This window comes from Salvelinus namaycush, chromosome 19, assembly GCF_016432855.1.
Source record: "Salvelinus namaycush isolate Seneca chromosome 19, SaNama_1.0, whole genome shotgun sequence".
NCBI lineage: Eukaryota > Metazoa > Chordata > Actinopteri > Salmoniformes > Salmonidae > Salvelinus > Salvelinus namaycush.
In genome coordinates, this window is record NC_052325.1 from 22,374,247 (window position 1) to 22,390,425 (window position 16,179).

Here is a 16,179-nt window from a genome sequence, read left to right on the forward strand (position 1 = left end):
CTATGAGACATGGTTGCTAGAAGTATTCTTTGTGAGGACATTTTTGTGAAGTATCAACTTGGTAATGGAAGCTGAGTCGACCTGTGGCAGTGGAACTGAAGCATCGATAAGCTATCTTGACACCTGTAGAACTCAAGGTCATGGTGACATTCTCTTATTGTTATTAGTTCCCTTGTTATTCGGGTGATTCCAACAGAAAAGATTGCTCCCTATGTAACAGTATAACTTTAGACCGTCCCCTCGCCCCGACCTCGGGCGCGAACCAGGGACCCTCTGCACACATCAACAACAGTCACCCACGAAGCGTCGTTACCCATCGCTCCACAAAAGCCGCGGCCCTTGCAGAGCAAGGGGAAACACTACTTCTAGGTTTCAGAGCAAGTGACGTAACTGATTGAAACGCTATTAGCGCGTACCCGCTAACTAGCTAGCCATTTCACATCCGTTACACTCACCCCCCCTTTCAACCTCCTCCTTTTCCGCAGCAACCAGTGATCCGGGTCAACAGCATCAATGTAACAGTATAACTTTAAACCGTCCCCTCGCGCGAACCAGGGACCCTCTGCACACATCAACAACGGTCGCCCACGAAGCATCGTTACCCATTGCTCCACAAAGGCCGCGGCCCTTGCAGAGCAAGGGGAAACACTACTTCTAGGTTTCAGAGCAAGTGACGTAACTGATTGAAACGCTATTAGCGCGTACCCGCTAACTAGCTAGCCATTTCACATCCGTTACACCTATAGCTTACACCAAAATGAGTCAGTGGCTGAGTTACACATACAGAAGTACATCTTCCTTTGGGTTGCAGCAGTTCAGGGTCATGTCTTTCTGACAAAAGAATGCTACCTTCCAGCTCTACACACTCACTCACTCACTCACTCACACAAAGAAGTCCCAACATATCAGATCTGCTTACCAGACACATTTTTGTTTCAGGTGAGACCTCAGTTAAGTCACAAAGGACTCACAGTAATAGGATAGGACTCACAGTAAAAGGATAGGACTCACAGTAAAAGGATAGGACTCACAGTAATAGGATAGGACTCACAGTAAAAGGATAGGACTCACAGTAATAGGATAGGACTCACAGTAAAAGGATAGGACTCACAGTAAAAGGATAGGACTCACAGTAAAAGGATAGGACTCACAGTAATAGGATAGGACTCACAGTAAAAGGATAGGACTCACAGTAAAAGGATAGGACTCACAGTAAAAGGATAGGACTCACAGTAAAAGGATAGGACTCACAGTAAAAGGATAGGACTCACAGTAATAGGATAGGACTCACAGTAAAAGGATCAAATCAAATTTTATTGGTCACATACACGTGTTTAGCAGATTCCTTCCCCAGTCGTCATTGTTTTTGTTTCATGTCTGTGTGTTGTTAGTGTTTCGGTTTATGTTCCGTTTATTTTATTAAAACACTCACTCCCTGAACTTGCTTCCCGACTCTCAGCGCTCAGCGTTACAGAATGACGACTCAACAAAGGGAAGCATCAGGGAGTGTTTTATTTGTTTTTGTGTTGGAGGCGATGTCGGGTCCGGGTGTTGGAGCCGGAGCTACCTGGGAGGCCTCAGCCGTTTGTAGGCTCCCATGCCTCAGCGGGTTCTATAGGCTTCCATTACTAAACTGGATGAACAGGTTCCCATGCCTCAGCCGAGGCAACCGGGGAAGTCTCAGCTGGCTCATCAGGCTCTTACTCCTCAGCCGGTTCGTCAGGTTTCTGCATCTCAGCGGAGGCGACCGGTCCACTCCGGATCCCCGGGATCGTCCCTGTGGTTGGCGTCCTGCGGCTGGAGCCGACTGCGCCGGGTAGGGGATACTGTCACGTATGCTCTCTCCGGCGCTCTAGGTCGTCATGCTCCCGCGCCTTAGCAGAGGTGACCGGTCCGCTCCTGATCACCGGGATTGTCCACTTGTCGGCGTCCTGCGGCAGGAGCCGCGCGTCGGGTAGGGGGTACTGTCACCTGTGCTCCCTCTCCGGCCTCTAGGTCACCAGGCTGCTCGTTTATGGCTCACACCTGTCACCAGCTCTACGTGCATTTGCGCATAATGACACTCACCTGGACTCCATCACCTCCTTGATTACCTACCCTATATATGTGACTCCCTTTGGTTTCTTCCCCAGTCGTAATTGTCCCTGTCATGTCGGTACGCTGTTTGTGTTTCTTGTTTTGTTTATTAATTAAATGTATTCACTCCCTGAACTTGCTTCCTGACTCTCTACAAGTAATAGACATCTTTACAAGTAATATCTAACAATTTCACAACATATACACACAAATCTAAGGAATGGAATTAAGAATATATAAATATTTGGACGAGCAATGTCAGAGCGGCATAGACTAAGATACAGTATATACATATGAGATGAGTAATGCAAAATAGGTAAACACATTAAAGTGACTAGTGTTCCATTTATTAAAGTGGCCAGTGATTTCAAGTCTATGTATATAGGCAGCAGTCTAATGGGCTAGTGATGATACAGTCCAACAGGATGCTCTCAATTGTGCATCTGTAAAAGTTTGAGAAGGTTTTAGGTGCCAAATTTCTTCAGCCTCCTGAGGTTGAAGAGGCACTATTGCGGCTACACCACACTGTCTGTGTGGGTTGACCATTTCAGTCAGTGATGTGTACAACGAGGAACTTGAAGCTTTCCACCTTCTCTACTGCGGTCCCGTTGATGTGGATGGGGGGGGGGTACCTCCTCTGCTGTTTCCTGAAGTCCACGATCATCTCCTTTGTTTTATTGACTTTGAGTGAGAGGTTATTTTCCCAGATCCCTCACCTCCCTGTAGGCGTTCTCATCATTGTTGGTAATCAAGCCTACTACTGTTGTGTCGTCTGCAAACTTGATGATTGATTTGGAGGCGTGCGTGGCCACTCAGTCATGGGTGAACAGGGAGTACAGGAGGGGTCTGAGCACGGACCATTGTGGGGCCCCAGTGTTGAGGATCAGCGAAGTGGAGGTGTTGTTTCCTACCCTCACCACCTGGGGGCGGCCCGTCAGGACGTCCAGGACCCAGTTGCACAGGGCGGGGTTCAGAAACAGGGCCTCGAGCTTAATGATGAACTTGGAGGGTAATATGGTGTTGAATGCTGAGCTATAGTCAATGAACAGCATTCTTACATCGGTATTCATTCCTCTTGTCCAGATGGGATAGGGCAGTGTGCAGTGCAATGGCAATTGCATCGTCTGTGGATCTATTGAGGCGGAAAGCAAATAGAAGTGGATCTAGGGTGTCAGGTAAGGTAAGAGGTGACATGATCCTTGACTAGTCTCTCAAAGCACTTCATGATGACAGAAGTGAGTGCTACGGGGCGATAGTCATTTAGTCAGTTACCTTTGCTTTCTTGGGTACAGGAACAATGGTGGCCATCTTGAAGCATGTGGGGACAACAGACTGGGATAGGGAGAGATTGAATATATCCGTAAACACCAGCCAGCTGGTCTGTGCATGCTATGATGCAGCTAGTGATGCCGTCTGGGCCGGCAGCCTTGCAAGGGTTAACATGCTTAAATATTTTACTCTTGTCGGCCACGGAGAAGGAGAGTCCACACTCCTTGGTAGCGGGTCACGTCGGTGGCATTGGATTGTCCTCAAAGCAGGTGAAGAAGGTGTTTAGCTTGTCTGGAAGAAAGACGTCGGTGTCCGCGACATGGCTGGTTTTCCTTTTGTAGTCCGTGATTGTCTGAAGACCCTGCCATACACACTACTGTTCAAAAGTTTGGGGTCACTTAGAAATGTCCTTGTTTTTGAAAGAAAAGCTATTTTTTTGTCCTTTTAAAATAACATAAAGTTGATCAGAAACACAGTGTAGACAATGTTGTATTGTAGCTGGAAACGGCAGATTTTTTATGGAATATCTACCTAGGCGTACTGTGGCCCATTATCAACAACCATCACTTCTGTGTTCCAATGGCATGTTGTGTTAGCTAATCCAAGTTTATCATTTATAAAGGCTAATTGATCATTAGAAAACCCAATTATGTTAGCACAGCTGAAAACTGTTGTTCTGATTAAAGAAGCAATAAAACTGGCCTTCTTTAGACTAGTTGAGTATCTGGAGCATCAGCATTTGCGGGTTCGATTACAGGCTCAAAATAGCCAGAAACAAAGAACTATATTCTTAGTATAACTCTATTCTTATTCTGAGAAATTAAGGCTATTCCATGCAAGAAATTGGCAAGAAACTGAAGATCTCGTGCAACGCTGTGTACTACTCCCTTCACAGAACAGCGCAAACTGGCTCTAACCAGAATAGAAAGAGGAGTGGGAGGCCCCGGTGCACAGCTAAGCAAGAGGACAAGTACATTAGAGTGTTTTGTTTGAGAAACAGATGCCTCACAAGTCCTCAACTGGCAGCTTCATTAAATAGTACACGCACAACACCAGTCTCAACGTCAACAGTGAAGAGGCGACTCCGGGATGCTGGCCCTCTAGGCAAAGTTGCAAAGAAAAAGCCATATCTCAGGCTGGCCAATAAAAATCAAAGATTAAGATGGGCAAAAGAACACAGACACTGGACAGAGGAACTCTGCCTAGAAGGCCAGCATCCCGGAGTCGCCTCTTCACTTTTGACGTTGAGACTAGTGTTTTGCGGGATACTATTTAATGAAGCTGCCAGTTGAGGACTTGTGAGGCATCTGTTTCTCAAACTAGACACCCTAATATACTTGTCCTCTTGCTCAGTTGTGCACTGGGGCCTTCCACTCCTCTTTCTATTCTGGTTAGAGCCTTCTAGGCAGAGTTGCAAAGAAAAATACATATCTCAGACTGGCCAATAAAAAGAAAAGATTAAGATGGGCAAAAGAACACAGACACAGGACAGAGGAAGATTGGAAAAAAGTGTTATTGACAGACGAATCTAAGTTTGAGGTGTTCGGATCACAAAGAAGAACATTCGTGAGATGCGGAAAAATGTAAAAGTTGCTGGAGGAGTGCTTGACGCCAACTGTTAAGCATGGTGGAGGCAATGTGATGGTCTGGGGTGCTTTGGTGGTGGTCAAGTGGGAGATTTGTACAGGATAAAAGGGATCTTGAAGAAGGAAGGCTATCACTCCATTTTGCAACGTCATGCCATACCCAGTGGACAGCGCTTAATTGGAGCCAATTTCCTCCTACAACAGGACAATGACCAAAAGCACAGCTATAATGGAGTGGCCAGCAGAGTCAACGGATCTCAACCCTATTGAGCTGTTGTGGGAGCAGCTAGACCGTGTTGTACGTAAGAAGTGCCCATCAAGCCAATCCAATTTGTGGGAGGTGCTTCAGGAAGCATGGGGTGAAATCTCTTCAGATTACCTCAACAAATTGACAACTAGAATGGCAAAGGTCTGCAAAGCTGTAATTGCTGCAAGTGGAGGATTCTTTGACGAAAGCAAAGTTTGAAGGACACAATTATTATTTCAATTAAAAATCATTATTTATAAACTTGTCAACGTCTTGGCTATATTTCCTATTAATTTTGCAACTAATTTCATGTATGTTTTCATGGAAAACAAGGACATTTCTAAGTGACCCCAAACTTTTGAACGGTAGTGTACGTCTCGTGTCTGAGCCGTAGAATTGCGACTCCACTTTGTCTCTATACGGACGTTTTTCCTGTTTGATTGCCTTGCGGAGGGAATAACTACACTGTTTGTATTCTGCCATATTCCCAGTCACTTTGCCGTGGTGGGGATGGGGGTGAGGGGTGGTGGTAGTAGTGGAGGTGGAGGTGAAGGCAAGGGATTGGGAAAGAAGGGGGAGGGGATGTGGGGTCAGAGAAAGAGAGGAGAGATATGTAGGGAGATTCTTACTCAGATTGTAGTTTAGTTTGGGGGCTACAATGTAAGGTTTGTATTGTTCTGTTTTTGTCGATGTTCTGTTCAATCTAAAAATCAATTTGTCTACCGATCCATCACCAATACAATGTTTTTATATTCTTGAGAAACTAAACATCTCTTTTTATAACAATGTCTGTTGTATCCCCCCCCCCCCCCCCCGCTTCTGCTGTTTGCATCGTTTATGGCTTCTGTCGTGGAAATATTCAGTCAATCATATTTCACAAATACCGGAGCCTGTGAGTTCAAATATATATATACAACATAACAACTCCCTTCCATTCTTGGCACACACGTTTTATACATTACTCCTCTTTACGTCACACTCAGAGTAACTCCTCTTAATGACTCCTCCCCTCTGGCATTTAGCCACCGTTATCTTATTGCCTTGCACTAAGTTTAGTTTAGTTTCATATTAGGGCATGGAACCCGTAGAACCACAGAAGTAGTTCAAATAGACAGACATTTTTTCAACTAAGACAGGTGCATACATGTAGGACCCTAGCCACCATACTTTACAAAAATAACCAGACATGTCATCCTGCTAACTCCCCCTAAAGGGACACCCATGTTCTGGAAAAAACCCAAGAGGTGTAACCATAGCAACAGTACATAGTAGGCCATAACACAATTACAGGAATAACCAGTCGTGTCCAACCCCAGACAGGTGCATGTCTAATGGTGTCTAATGACCCAGAACACATATGGAGTGCACTAGTTTTGCTGGCTCCTTCTGAAATAAATAATTGCCACATATCTCTGTAAAATTCACAATACTTCCTGTGTTATAGAGAATATATCCACCACTATATTCTGCAGAATTGTTGTGTCAAAGTTGCAAAATGTATTGATTCTACAGTGGAAGTGTATGTCTGATTCTGCCAGCACTAGGTCAGCGCATAGCGATCACTCGATCAGTGTGATCAGTGCTATATGCTGGTATTGATCTTCATTGGCCAAGCTCTGAGGCCGGGGGGAACTGTCACTGTCCTGTCCTGTGCTCGGCTTCATTGGCATTGGGATGCCTAATATGCCCATCTTGCATATGCCCTCTAGGACTGAGATGGAGGCAGTGGCTGACTTACAAAGTGGATCATCTTGCAGGAGCCGAGACGGTCGTTGAGGCCCATCCAGCGCAGGTATTCAGGGTACCCCTCCCCCCCCCCGGTAGCCCATGTAGTTGGGCCGCTCGTAGACCACCCAGGCACCACTCTCCACACAGAGGGAGTTACAGCGGCTCAGGTAGGAATGGAAGTCTGTGCAGTCGCTTTCACACTCAACAATGGCTCTGTAAGTTCTTATACTCGTAAAAAGACAATCTGAAAGAAAGCAAAAGAGATCAGAGGGGAGAGAGTGGGTTGACTTTAGGTTCTTATGCTTGTTAAATGCTCTGGATTGCACTGTAGGACACATTTACCTTTTCACACAATTAATGGCTTTTTCCAACCTAAAATATTGAAGTAATATGGTCCTTGCTCAAATCATCCAGAAGACTCCAACCCTCCCAGTGCCTGGTGATTACCAAAGAAGTCAATCCACTCAATACATTCCTGATGCTTTCTTTGCAGCTAGTACTGAACAAAACAATAAACGCAACATGCAACAATTTCAAGGATTTTATTGAGTTACAGTTCATATAAGGAAATCAGTCAATTGAAATAAATTCATTAGGGCCTAATCTATGGATTTCACATGACTGGGCAGGGGTGCAGCCATGGGTGGGCTTGGGAGGGCATAGGCCCACCCACTTGGGAGCCAGGCCCACCTGCTGGAGAGCCCGGCCCAGCCAATCAGAATGAGTTTTTATCCACAAAAGGGCTTTAATACAGACAGAAATACTCCTCATCAGCTGTCCAGGTGGCTGGTCTCAGATGATCCCGCAGGTAAAGAAGCCAGACGTGGAGGTCCTGGGTTGGCGTGTGTACACGTGGTCTGCGGTTGTGAGGCCGGTTAGACGTACTGCCAAATTCTCTAAAATGACGTTGGAGGTGGCTTATGGTAGAGAAACTGTGCCATTGTGTTGTGTGACAAAACTGCAAAATTTGAGTCGCTTTTTATTGTCCCCAGCACAAGGTGCACCTGTGTAATGATCATGCTGTTTAATCAGCTTCTTGATATGCCACACCTGTCAGGTGGATGGATTATCTTGGCAAAGGAGAAATACTCACAAACAGGGATGTAAACAAATTTGTGCACAAAATTTGAGAGAAATAAGCTTTTTGTGCATATGGAACATTTCTGGGATCTTTTATTTCAGCTCATGAAACATGGGACCAACACTTTGCATGTTGCGTTTATATTTTTGTTCAGTTTAAAAGCCATGGACGGGGGTAAACCCATCTGTTTGAGTTAGTTTTTCCAGCACAGGAAAACTTTCATGTAAATATTTTCAATGGCACTTGAATGCCAAATAGAAGACTGGATTTCCAATCACGTTAAGTGTTTAGGCCAGGTGTCTGTAGGACATCAGTGCTGACAAGCTTTTACCCACATTCCAGTTCACAGATGGGGTTGAGCTGTGATGTCTGGCAATAGTGCCATCCACTTACTGTGTATATCCCATGGCATCACACACAATTACTCTGTAAATATTACACTTCCATGACAATCTTTAGACTATTACATTGTTATTACTATGGCTGGCAGGATAAATCAGTCAAGTTTGACAGAAAATATTCAAATGGACCATCCCATAACTAAACCAAACACACCACAGAAAATCACTGCTATACTACTGCCACAATACAATCTATGTGGCAAACCTGAGTGTCCTGTCCACATCTGCATTAACACCTATTCTGATGGAGCCGGTGGCAGCCCAGAGCCAAGCGGCCATATCTGTTACTCACCCTGCCCATTTTGGACATTGTATGTGGGCTAGGCTTGATAGATAGCAGTGGTCTGATGGCCCCCCTGAAGTCTGGATGTCTCTGGTCGTACCACCCAATCCCTTTTATATAACCAGCCTCCCAGTTTTATAAACTATGAGGGGAACAATTGCTGTCATGAAAATTTGATTCAAAAAATGAGTCAGTGATTCTAGTTCTATTCAGTTTTTCCAGAAATGCAAAGTGGGATTACAGCATAATGGCAACATGGTGACAGTGCCCTTTGACCCCCTCTCTGCTGGTTTGCTGAAATGCCCCCCAACTCACCTCAACCGCCATACCCACCACAACACAGACCCACCCTGTATGCCACCCTGCTCCCCTCACCCCCACCCAGCCTATGCCCACTGTGCCCACCACCTCATGCCAACAGTCTGCCAAGTGTGACAAATTCTGCCCAGATGCAGGAGGATATTGTCCTCCCAATAGTTGAAGTGGCACAAGTTCTCTCCAGGCGTAGTCACGTCTTCAACTAACAACAACAGGGCAGAGAGGTGTGTGGGTGTGCTTGGAGGTGTACATCAGACACAAGTTCCATTACACTAGAAGACCATTTAGAAGCATGGAAATCTGAAAATATGTCAAGTATGCAGGCCAATCTATCTCTTCCATTCCTTCTCTGGGGCCAATGAATGTTCAAAAGAGACGAAGGAAGGAGTGACACTGAGGTGGAATTGTGCCACATCTGTTCCCCTCCAGTCTTAGCCAAAAATAGTTGATGTACCAGTTCACAGTCCCTTGGCCCTGAATTGGCAAAATATAGTCAAGCTATATCATGAGCCCGAACAGAGCCAAGACAGTTTGGTTGGGAACGTTTCCAGGTAGTTCATAAGTAGAGAGCATTTTAAAAGGGTATTATGGGATTGCTACACACATTTGACTTTTAAATTCATGACATATACCCATTGATTCTTGAACTGTCACGCCCTGACCTTAGAGATCCTTTTTATGTCTCTATTTGGTTTGGTCAAGGCGTGAGTTGGGGTGGGCATTCTATGTTTCTATGATTTTCTATTTCTATGTTTTGGCCGGGTATGGGTCTCAATCAGGGACAGCTGTCTATCGTTGTCTCTGATTGGGAACCATACTTAGGTAGCATTTTCCCACCTGTGTTTTGTGGGTAGTTATTTTCTGTTTAGTGTTCTGCACCTGACAGGACTGTTTCGGTTACGTTTCTCACTTTATTTATTTTGTTCGAGTGTTTGTTGATTTAATAAATATCATGAACACTTAACACGCTGCGCTTTGGTCCAATCCTCCTTCATGCAACGACGACCGTTACATGAACAATATAACTTGTAAAGGCCTCATGAGCTTAGTTCAACTGTCATACCCCATCAAAACCCCAAACATCAGCTTGTTTTACTCCAATGTTTGTAAACAATGTAGTTCAGATATATTTATATATTAAACATTTAGTAGTGAACAACCACTGTATAGCCTCAAACATGGTTAAAACTATCATTTTGATCTTACAGATGGTCAGTCCTTGCCTCCAGCCCCATCCCTCAGCTCTTTACCAAATCAGTGGCGGGGTGGCCGCTTTATTGTTTGAACTGCAGATTCCCCCTTTAAAAGGTCATTGGCGTAATCTCTATACATGTTGACTGTGCTACAGCTAATTGTAATAGTGTGTGATTAGTCTAACAGTATAAGTAAACATTGAGGTCGATATACAGGGTCTCTAGGAAAGTACACTAATCATCAACAACACATAAAATGGCACGTCAAGGCAAAAAACGAATAGTTTATTGATGTCTAAAGAACACCTGAGAACTAAACAAAATTGTGCTCTTAGAAACCATTGTAAATGAATTCCATTGTAATTGTGTAGGTAGGGAAGCATAGTGCAATTGAATTGAAAGGCAAGTCACTGAGAACTAAGCTACAGCAGTAAGGCATAATAACCACAATATCATCCATCCTTCTACACACTGAAGGGAGAGGACTAACAAAGAAGGGATAGACTTAGGTTACCTAGCACATCAGCATCCTCTGGCGCATACTAGGCTAATTTTAACAGTACACAGATCTTTGCTTTAGGTCCACTGTCCCTTGACCCATATAATGGAATAGAACTGCTCCCTCAAAGGCATGTTTCTCTTCTCATTACACTAATGTGCCCTGTCATCCATCCTCTTAGAGGTGCGTGTTGTCTAAAGTCTAAAGGCTTCAAATACCCATCCCAGGGAAGTACTAGCCTGGTCCCACATCTGTTTGTGCTCTTGCCATCTCCATTGATCATTGTCAAGCCAAACATTTTGAAACAGTATTAAGGAGTTGACATGATAGCACAATAGATTGGCACTCAGGCTAGGAAGGTACTAAATTCATTGGAATTTGTTGAAGAGGCAGACCTTTAAATTCATCACACCCTCTCTCCTATGCTACCAGAAAAGGCATATTAAGACGTAATATCATACATACTGTACAATCACATGAATACATTAATTCATTTCTTCTACATACTGGACAAGGTGAATCTCTGGATTAACAGCACAACCTGATTCCCTATTATTTCAATAGTACAGTACCCACTACAGAGGTACCACACTACACAGATCTAACCAGTGTGGCTAACAATAGGTACCATGTTATTGTACCCCAAGTGCTCTAGGACCACTGGCTCTGTCCTGATTCTCTACCCTGCACATCCACACTGTTGTAAAATACATGAGAGGGAGTGTACAAGTACACACTTCAGGAGAAGGGTAGAGAATCGGGACGCAACAGTCTCAGCTGGATGAAGGGGACTAGAACAAAGCCAGTCGTCTATACCAGACCATCCTCCTTCTGTAGTCTACTGATCCTCAGATCAGATCCTGCTTGGAACTGTGGACAGACAGCAGGCAAACAAAGGGATTAGAAGTGCTAGTGGCTGTGAGGCAAACCGCTGACTGAGAGGCAAAGGCAAGAGCTTTGTATGGGGATCTCCATCAACAAGAACCCAAAAAGTCAGCAAGGCAGAAGGGTATGTCCCACTTCCCGTATAGATGTCCCTTCCTGTCTGGTGTCATTGGTCCTGGCCTCCAGGCTGTCGCTGTCCAAGGGGTCCTGGGATGCGATGCAGGGGGGGATAAGGCTATCAAGCTCCTGCCTGTGTCCCGACTCCAACAGCCATTCATGGAACTTCTGCTCCACGAGGGCCTGGAACTGACGCCGCTGCTCCCTGAAAACAGAGACGCATGACTGAATAGAGGAACAAGAGGAACATTACCAGACTCCTCAGAGCTCACAACCCTGTATAAAAATCTGACATTTTAAAGGGTTGCTTCATAATTCACATTGATCATGGAAACTGGGAAGCAGTTCATGTTTTCAGTCTGAGTCCAGGTCAAATTTCCATTGTTAATAAATCTAGCAGTTTGGTCTTCTCTGTTAATGACTCACTTGTTCAAGTGGGCATCCTTCACCATCTTCTGCCAGTCCTGTACACTCTTCTCCCTCTCCTCATGGGCCTTCTGGTACAGCGATGGCAGCCCACCTGGCACCTCACACGTATCCCCCTCCATCCTGAAGGGCACCACAAGGGGGCAGAACTCAGCCGGCGGCAGCAGCCTGTAGGATCCAGGGTCTGGGATGGTACCCTCCACTCCCACCAGTAAGGGCTGGTCCCAGGCATTGGGCACCACAGCTAGACCCACACTGGCCATGTGATCCTCCAGGGAGGGGTAATGTGTGTGGAAGGGCCCCAGGGTGAGTGCAGTGTTCCCAGGGAGCAGTAGAGGCCGGGTGGGGGTGAGGGCGTGGATGGTACAGTAGGAGGAGGACCCTATGGCTAGACGGCCAGCCACACACACCACCTTGACGTTCTCACAGCTCTGGATGTGGATACTGGTCTCGATGGGACCCAGGACTACCGTGCTGTTACGACACTTGTCCAGGCTCACTGACCTGAAACACACACCACGGGGAATGCCATCTCATCTAAGAAAAGGGATATTTCTACTGAAATGGATCTGTTTTTGTAGTTAGATGGGGCATGCTACAGGTGTAGTGTCCAGTCTGACTATGTGTAGAGAACCTCTCACCTGAGTGGAGAGAGGAGGTAGATAAAGGCGTCACTGCAGCGGTGTATTTTGACGTTAGCTCCTGCTAGCTTGTCTGAGTCCTTGGCCAGGGTCTGTCTGAACACCTGTGACATCAGCACCATCTTGCTGCCTGGGGGGGCCGTGTGGGTGTTCCGGGCGATCTTAGCTCTCTTCATGGCTCCCTCCACTAGAGGACAGGAGAACAGACAGTCACGAACAGACAGCCATGCTTCAATCCTGATAGCTCTCTAAATCTCCCACAGAAAAAGGTGAGCTAGAAAAGAGTTACAAGATAACGCACTCATTTCTATAAAACATACTAACACACCTTATTTGACTGTGCATCTAAATATAAATGAATGATCCACATTAGGGTTTACTTTGGGTGGTAGTAACCTACCTTGCTGAGCCCAGGCCAGCTTCTTCCCAGACCTCAGGCAGGTTGACATCCCAAAGGGGTTGGGGACGAGGGCCTGTCTGAGCCATGCCAGCAGGGGGTGCAGAGAGAAGGAGCGGCTGAGTTTGGAGTACCCTGCTTGGGCCTGGAGTGGGGCTCTGGAGAGCAGTTTGTGGATGGGGTGGACGGTCCGGCCGCGGGACACTGAGCCCTCCAGCAGCAGGCTGAGGCCCTGTAGAGAAAATATTTTATTGTATTGTTGTTTACTGAAAAGGCAAATTGTTGTATTGTAAAAATGTAATGAACACTGCAACATATTGGGCATGTTATGGAACCTTTCACTGTTTTATACAAGAATATATAGTTGAGGATGAGTGCATCCAAATGTCATCCATTTCCCTATATAGTGCACTACTACAGAGCCCAGATGGCTCTGGTCAAAAGTAGTGCACTGTATAGGGAATAGGTTTCTATTTGGGATGCGGACCATGTTCCCTCGCTTCACCTGTAGAGCCTCCAGAGAGACCTGGCTGTCCTTCACGGCTTGGCCGGACCCTGACAGCTGGCCTGGTTCTACTAGCAGCTCCAGCAGCTCACACAGGTGGGTCTGGAGGAAGGACAGGTGGGCCTGGTCGTCCCAGTTCTGATCACAGCAACAGGGGGAAAAGACTGAACAATGATACATTGCATGGATATGGGAGCTAATGCAATGGGGTAGTATATTTAAGCAATGAGGCATGAGGGGGTGTGGTATATGGCCAATATACCACGGCTAAGGTTGTTCTTATGAATAACGCATCGTGGAGTGCATGGACACAGCCCTTAGCCGTGGTATATTGACCATGTACCACAAACCCCCGAGGTGCCTTATTGCAATTATAAACTGTTTACCAACATAATTAGAGCAGTAAAAATAAATGTTTTGTCATACCCATGGTATACGGTCTGATATACCACGGCTGTCAGCCAATCAGCATTCAGGGCTCAAACCACCCAGTTTATAATAAAATGTCAGTAACTAGACCATCAGAATATGTTTTGCTTTGCATTTCAAGAAAGAAAACGAAATAATGTCCAAGTATAGAGATAGGTTAGAGACTTAATCGTAAAAACGGATTGTGTACATTTACACTCTCAGCCTGCCGTTAAACTTGTAAGCAATATAAAGCAACAGGACCTTGTTTTGAGAGCTGGTCTTTGCCTCGCGGTCCGAGGAGGGGGAGCGAGAGCGGGGGCTTGGCCACTCTTCACCAATCAGAGACGTACGCAGAGACACCCGGTTCAGCTGCTGAATGTAGAGGAAGAGGAGGAACTGCAGCGTGTCCACACACAACTAGAAAAGAGAGAAGAGGACAATACAGAGATTCTGAACACAAACCAATACATGACATAGGTCAATCTCACAAACAATACCTAAAAGGATAATAGACAGACTCTTGTATCAAAGTCTGTCTAAACAAAAAAAATGTGCAGGATACAACAGGATAGATATTATTACAGCCCAACTGACAACACATCCCTGGGGGACATAGTCATACAGGTCTCTGCCCTTTTCTCATCCCTCCTTAGTGTGCTCACAGCTCACCTTGCTCCTCTGGCGGTCCAGCTCTCTGGGGGAGGAGCACTGGGACAGGTTCTCAGCCCACTCCAGCCTCTCCTCTGCAGGGTGACCAGCCAGCAGGTCAAAGGTCTCAAAGTAGAGCCAGGCCAGGTCCTCAGGGAGCTGCAGCTTGCCACAGGCAATGTGCCTCCACATAAGCCAGCCTAGCATGGGGAAGCAGCCCTCTCGTGAGTGCACGTAGGCAGCCATCTTGCGCAGGTAGTGCAGGCTGAGTTTGGTAGGGGGTGCCACCTGCAGAGCCCCCAAGAGGAAGGGCTCCATGCGAGGCCACACCGCCACACCACCACCCTGGTCCATGGCTGTTAGTGGGCCAGGAGGAGGAGGGAGTGGAAGAACAAAATAACTGGGTGAGAGGTCAGACAGAGGGATGAGCATACAGTGAGTGTGGTGAGATATCTGAGCTATGGTAGTGCATTGAATTAAGAAGGTTGTAGACAAGAGTTCACCTATTCATTGGTGACTTCTGGTCTGCTGTTCAATATTCCAGTATTATTAGATAACTCGTATTTAAAAGGGTAACTAACTAGCTGTATTATAAAAACTGAATTTGAACCTTATGGGCAAACAGAATATCCCCTTTATAACTAGCTAGTGCACTAAAGCACTTTAAATAATGTTTTATTTTATATATGTGACTGCTTGTTCCATTGCAAATGTCTGTGTTGTCTGACTCTGCTGTTCCTTCCTGGCTAACAGAGTGGACGCCGGATGTTCCCATGACAACAACTGGCCACTAGAGATGATCTGTAGGTAGCTAACAGCATTTGCTTGATTTATTTATTTAGCAAGGGAACGTTAGCGAGCTAGTTAGCTAGCAACATGGCTTAGCAGCAGACAAAACACTTGACGCTTAGTTTACCTTGGCTTGTTCAGCAAGTTTCCACTAGTCCAAGCGATTTCTGGTCCTGCCTCGAAGTTCCAGGAAAAGTAACTGGTGATCAAGCTCCCTCATAAGTAAAATTAAAGTTTAGTACCTTACAGTATTTAGCTAGCTACCTGGCTTTTGGTATGGTTTGTTTACTATGCTGTGAATTTGATCAGCACGTAGCTAGCTGCAGAACGTTCGACGTTCTTCCTATTTGGCGCCCTTGCATGTTCTCATCTGTTGCGCGCGACTACACAGAGCGAAGGTCGCGCGCACAGTGCACTGCCTGGTGGTGCATCAAGTCCGACATACAGGGAGAATTGCTGAAAGGCACCAGGCATATTGTAAGAATCCGATGCACATTCTACATTCATCCACTAGAAAATATATTGCAAAGATATTTAAAAAGTGTACACCGGCTTTTATTGCTGTCGCTTTAAGAGCTATATATATAATTGGCAGTATATTTTCTAGTGGATGAATGTAGGATGTGCCTCTGATATATACGGTGGGCGGGCGTTAGCACGAGAGGCGGGACTTTCAGGC

The 16,179-nt window shown here is 45.8% G+C and overlaps 1 protein-coding gene across 1 annotated transcript; it reads right to left on the reverse strand.

Annotated features, from left to right (window-relative positions):
* Positions 1-10,446: 10,446 nt before the first annotated feature.
* On the reverse strand, positions 10,447-16,109 carry tbccd1 (TBCC domain containing 1). Its single transcript, XM_039014655.1, has 8 exons — positions 15,628-16,109; positions 14,733-15,067; positions 14,325-14,480; positions 13,653-13,790; positions 13,151-13,379; positions 12,751-12,937; positions 12,110-12,613; positions 10,447-11,888 (listed from the first exon to the last, which is right to left on the reverse strand). Exons 2-8 carry the CDS (start codon positions 15,063-15,065, stop codon positions 11,675-11,677), a joined length of 1,761 nt encoding a protein of 586 aa, XP_038870583.1. The 5' UTR covers positions 15,066-15,067; positions 15,628-16,109; the 3' UTR covers positions 10,447-11,674.
* Between the last annotated feature and the right edge of the window lie 70 nt (positions 16,110-16,179).

Excerpts from the sequence above, each read along its gene's own strand:
- tbccd1 (XM_039014655.1), bottom strand. The coding sequence starts at position 15,065 with ATGGACCAGGGTGGTGGTGTGGCGGTGTGGCCTCGCATGGAGCCCTTC. Across the intron at positions 13,380-13,652 it reads TCTCTCTGGAGGCTCTACAG|GGCCTCAGCCTGCTGCTGGA; the intron begins GTGAAGCGAGGG and ends TTTTCTCTACAG. Across the intron at positions 12,614-12,750 it reads TACCTCCTCTCTCCACTCAG|GTCAGTGAGCCTGGACAAGT; the intron begins GTGAGAGGTTCT and ends TGTGTGTTTCAG.